This window comes from Muscardinus avellanarius (assembly GCF_963383645.1).
Source record: "Muscardinus avellanarius genome assembly, chromosome: 5".
Taxonomy (NCBI): Eukaryota; Metazoa; Chordata; class Mammalia; order Rodentia; family Gliridae; genus Muscardinus; species Muscardinus avellanarius.
In genome coordinates, this window is record NC_137790.1 from 47,992,678 (window position 1) to 47,998,033 (window position 5,356).

General features: G+C 35.3%; 1 protein-coding gene across 1 annotated transcript; it reads left to right on the forward strand.

Annotated features, from left to right (window-relative positions):
• Window positions 1-1,114: 1,114 nt before the first annotated feature.
• Window positions 1,115-2,047, forward strand: LOC308263081 (olfactory receptor 5K3-like; the record flags this gene model as incomplete). The annotated part of the gene is made up of 1 exon (XM_080695948.1): window positions 1,115-2,047. The coding sequence occupies one exon, from the start codon at window positions 1,115-1,117 to the stop codon at window positions 2,045-2,047; it is 933 nt and encodes a 310-aa protein (XP_080552074.1).
• Between the last annotated feature and the right edge of the window lie 3,309 nt (window positions 2,048-5,356).

The following is a 5,356-nucleotide window of genomic DNA, read 5'->3' on the forward strand; positions in this document are numbered from 1 at the left end:
TGCAGGATCCTCCTGTCTCTGTCTCCCAAGCACAGGGATTACAAGTGTGCGCCACCACGCCCGGCCTACATTATGATTTTTTAAATGTCCTAGTAACCTCTTCTTTAAAGTTAAAGGCCTCAATGCGCAGAGACAAAGTTCAGTAAGGAACATAAGGAGGATGCTAAAATCAAGGTCACCACAGCAGGTCATTGAGGTGGAGCTGGGATTAGAATTCAGTCTTCTACCCAGAGAAGTTCACAGAAGTTTAGAACAACTAATTTCAAAATGATTATAGGAATGTTTTTGGATATATGTGATAGAATAAAGCAATTTAGACTAGGCATAAAGATTATAGCTCTTATTGGATATGAACACTGGGTATATCAGACCAGTGTTTTCTGGGACATTCAGTTAAAATATGCAATTAAATAGAATTGCATATAACCTATGCCTAATAAAGAAAGAAAATAAATTTAGATCTTTGGAAAATATCAATAGGAATGAAAAAATGGACAGACAGTGTTTAGGAAACTGTATGTGAGATTGAGGAAAAAGGTGAGAGGTGACAACCATAGACATTTATTTCTTTACATTCCAAGATATTTTGTTTAAAGAAGAATTATCTTCTCCATAGTCTTTAAGCATCAATGATATTTCTGATACAAATTTAACATCTGTAAAATACTTTTAAAACCATTCACCTTTCTAGGAAAATATATAAAACATTTTTCTCAATAGAAAAATGCATATTATAGGAAAATTGATATTAAAGTTACTTTGGAGAACTTTTAGAAAAAGACCAAAACTTTTGGGGTACAGTGATCCAAAATGTGTACCCTGAACTTGTATTGTGGCAGAAATGTATAAAGATAAAATATTTCTACTTTAGGCATTCTTCCTGGAATTATCAAATATTCTCTGACTGTGGAGACTCACAGCTTAGGGTCATAGATGCTGAAAATTTAAGAGGACAAACAACTCTTAGAAGTAAATTGCAGGTGTGATGTAGAGAAAGCAGGAGACTATTAAAAAAATTCCACTACCAATAACAGAAAAAAATGATTGGAAAATTCTATGTTTTCAGTTAAAATCTTCTATCATGCTAACTCCTATCTCAACAGAAAAGGTAGAGATGACTGAGCACAACCACTCCTCAACAAATGAGTTTATCCTCACAGGATTTACGGATCACCCGGAACTGAAGGCACTTCTGTTTGTGGTGTTCTCTGCCATCTACCTGGTCACCATGGTGGGGAACCTTGGTCTGGTGGCCTTGATTTACATGGAGCATCGTCTTCACACCCCAATGTACATCTTCCTGGGAAACCTGGCTCTGATGGACTCCTGCTGCTCCTGTGCTATCACTCCCAAGATGCTACAGAACTTCTTGTCTGAGGACAGAAGGATTTCACTCTCTGAATGCATGGTACAATTTTATTTTCTCTGTCTTGCTGAAACTACAGACTGCTTTCTGCTGGCAGCGATGGCCTATGACCGCTATGTGGCCATATGCAGCCCACTGCAGTACCACACCAAGATGTCAAAGAAACTTTGTTTTCAGATGACCACAGGAGCCTATGTAGCTGGTAACTTGCATCCCATGATTGAAGTAGGGTTGTTGTTTAGGTTAACTTTCTGTAGGTCTCATGAAATCAATCACTTTTTTTGTGATGTCCTTCCATTATACAGACTCTCCTGTGTTGACCCTTCTATCAATGAGTTGCTATTACTTGTCTTGGCAGGGTCAATTCAAGTCTTCACTATTAGTATAGTCCTAGTCTCTTATTTCTATATTCTTTTCACTATATTCACAATGAAATCCAAAGAGGGAAGAAGCAAAGCTTTATCGACTTGTGCATCCCACTTTCTCTCTGTGTCAATATTTTATGGTTCTCTTCTCTATATGTATGCCCAACCAAACTCAGTTAATGAAGGGGATAAAGATATACCTGTTGCTGTCTTTTATACTGTAGTAATCCCTTTATTAAATCCTGTTATTTACAGTCTAAGAAATAAGGAAGTAATAAATGCTGTAAAAAGAATTAAGAAAAAGACAATTTTGTAACACTCTGAAACAAATATCATCTCCATTGAAAAAATAGTTTTAGCCTGATGGTACTTTTTTCTTAATCTACAGATAATAAGAAAGTAAAAACGTGTGTGTTATGATTAGAATATTAGCTTATTAAAGGGTGATGGTAAGTCCTATTAGTTCATATAAATAAAATTATAATTAAAATACACTTCAAAATCTAAGGTAGTAAGATCCATCAGGAGTAAATTAAATAATAATGACTTTCAGATTATAATTATTCATATTTTTTACAAATCTAACAAATACTAGGAATAAATGTTAGCATATATAAAGGTAGTACATTTATATTCTTGGCAAATTTCTTGAGTCCAAAATAGTCTTAAAATCACAGACATATTTCAAGTTTTTAAGTAATAGTGTCTCCTTAAGCAATACCATGTGTGCAAAATAAACTGTATATATTTTAACACACTTTTATTGATGTGTTGTGATCATATATCATAGTGAAGTTCAGAGTGATATGAACACGCATACACACAGTACTTGGTGAGCTCCCCACCCCCTTCCCCAGGAAACTATATTTTGAATTTTCTTTTGTATGATGGCAATTTATTGAGAAGTGCAATTTTAAAGTATATAAAATATTATAAATATATTTACTTTTTTAATGTGAGGCAAAAGTTGATTTTGTACTTTAAAATGAAATTATCTTTAAAAGCCTTTTTACAAAATAATCATAATACAAAATTTTCTGTTGTCAACATAAAAATTCTTAAGTAATTGTTCTAAAGGTCATACTGAAGCCAGGCATGGTGGCACATGCCTGCAATCCCAGTACTTGTGAGGCTAAGATAGGAGGGTCACATGTTTGAGGCCATCCTCAGCAACATAGTGAAAACTTGTTTTGAAATAAAAATACAAATAGAGTTTAGGGTGTAGCTCAGAAGTAGAAATTCCCTGGGTTCAATCCCCAATACGAAACAAACAAATAGAACAATCTCAGAAAGGAGAAAGGAGAGGTATACACACACATAGACATTCCCTTTTCTTTTCTTTTTATGGAACTGAGGATTGAACCCAGGGGCATTCTACCTCTGAGCTTCATTTCCAAACCTATTTTTTGCATTCTGTACTTTAAAACAGAGTCTCACTAAGTTGCAGAGGGCCTCACAAAGTTGCTGACATTCACAGAGAACCTGCAATATTCCTGTCTCAGCCTCCCAAGTACGGGACTACAAGTGTTAGCCACCGTGCCCAGCCGTAATCATCTTAAAAATAAACGTGGAGTAAATTGTAACTTTTGGGTAACACAATGAAGACCTACCTTATTCCTGCATCAGCCATGTCAAATCTGATTTTATATTAACAGTACTCAAACAGTACCTGACATAGTTAGGCATTTAATAAATTTTTTTTCAAAGAGTTTTTAATATAATTATGTTACCAATGTAGAATAAATGTGTTGTTTTTATGTTTGAGTGCTAATAATTTTTTAAATTCTTCAGTTTAATTTCAAATTTGGTAAGTACTGATTATAAGCAAAGCTCCTAAGGGTGTAAAATAGGTTTTAAGACTATAAAATAATCCACAGACAAAAAAAAATTCAGAAAGTCTTCATTAGGTAGATGGTAGATACACTATAAATAAACACTTTCAGTTGTTAGAATTACATCAATTAATTTTCCTTCCCTTTCCTAATATCATAATGTTTGTTATATATCTACATTATCCACGCCTAATCATTAGCAACTCTGAATCCCAGGCATCTGTAAATAGAAGTGTATGTAAATCATTTAGGACCAATGAAACAAAGGAAAAACGGTGATTTTTCTGGGAGATGGACCTTGGGCCAGTGGTGTATATCAATAATCGTTTGCTTATGCCAGGACCTTGGCAACAACAGGGTCTTCAATTTCCTCATGAAGAAGGAACTTCTTTTAACTTGTCCCTTGGATTTGAAATACTGCCCATATTTTTTTGGAAAATCATCTTTTTTAATAACTATGTCTCAAGTTTGAGGTTATAATTGGGCTAGGGAAAGCAAACTGGGTTTATTTTATTCTCAGTCATTTATGTTTAAAGAGCAGTGAAATTATATACATTTCATTCAAGACATCACCAGTGTTACAGGATGAACCTCTGATCCAGCCTGTGAGACAGTAACCTTTAGACATCATGAATACTATCCTGTTCATTTGTCTATGTGTAGAGGAACTCAAGGAAGATTAACTAATCACTCTGGCTACATTTTTGTTAATTGGGGAACCTCATGGGTCACTAACTGTACTGAGGCTGAGAACAATAATACTGCAGACCCTTTATATTGCTGTGATGTAAGCCGACTACAGTGAAATTTCACCACCAATGGATTTTGGAGAATCAAAGGACCTGAACTCACCGCCTGGCATGATGAAGGTTTATTAACACCATAGCCTTGCAGTTTGTTGCCAAATCGATGCTTGGGTCTTGACGATGGCATATTTGAAAATTTCCAGCTGCCATAGGGTCCATTGTTTCTTGGACTGGGACATTTTCTATCTCAAAACCTGCTAATTTCTTGTGTTAAATTTCCTTATGTACTTGCTGTAGGAACACTCAGCATTAATCAAGCTTTGCAGAATGTGCATTGTTGGGATTGTAACGTATATACATGTATTAATCGTTCTGTGTGGTTTAAAAAGTCCACTGATTCCATCCCAATACTAAAATAGCAATTTGGTTTCTGGTTACCAGTAAACTTGACTCGACCTTGAGAGGAAGGGCCTATCGCAGGGTTCATAAAACAAGTTTTACATCATCTTTTACATTGAAGTAAACATTTTATAAAATGGGTAATTCTTGGTATAGTAGGATTAATAGCCATCTCAGCCACAACATCAGTCTCAAGATTGCTCTACAAACCACTGTGCAAACACATAATTTTGTCCAAAGTTGGCAAAAAGAACCCCCATGCTCTATGGATCCAGCAAGCCCTCATCGATGAGCAATTAGAATCCAAATTGTAGGATTTATAGGCAGCAGTCCAATGGCTTGGAAAGCAAGTGATTGATTTACAAAAACAGTTATCTATGCATTGTGATTAGAACATTACATCTTACTGTGTAGCTCCTGCCCACTTTAGTCAGAGTCTGTATTCATGGGATACAATAAAGTATCATCTTCAAAATTTGAGAGGTAATATAAGATGATGTAAAAGCTCTGCAAGAAGAAATTTTTCAAACTTTTTCTAAACACCTTTCAGGTATTTCTGGAGAGGGTATTGCTTCAAAAATACCACAGGCCCTCCGAGGTTCTCATACTTGGTTTCAAAGTCTGATGCATGCTATTATGTCTTCTGTC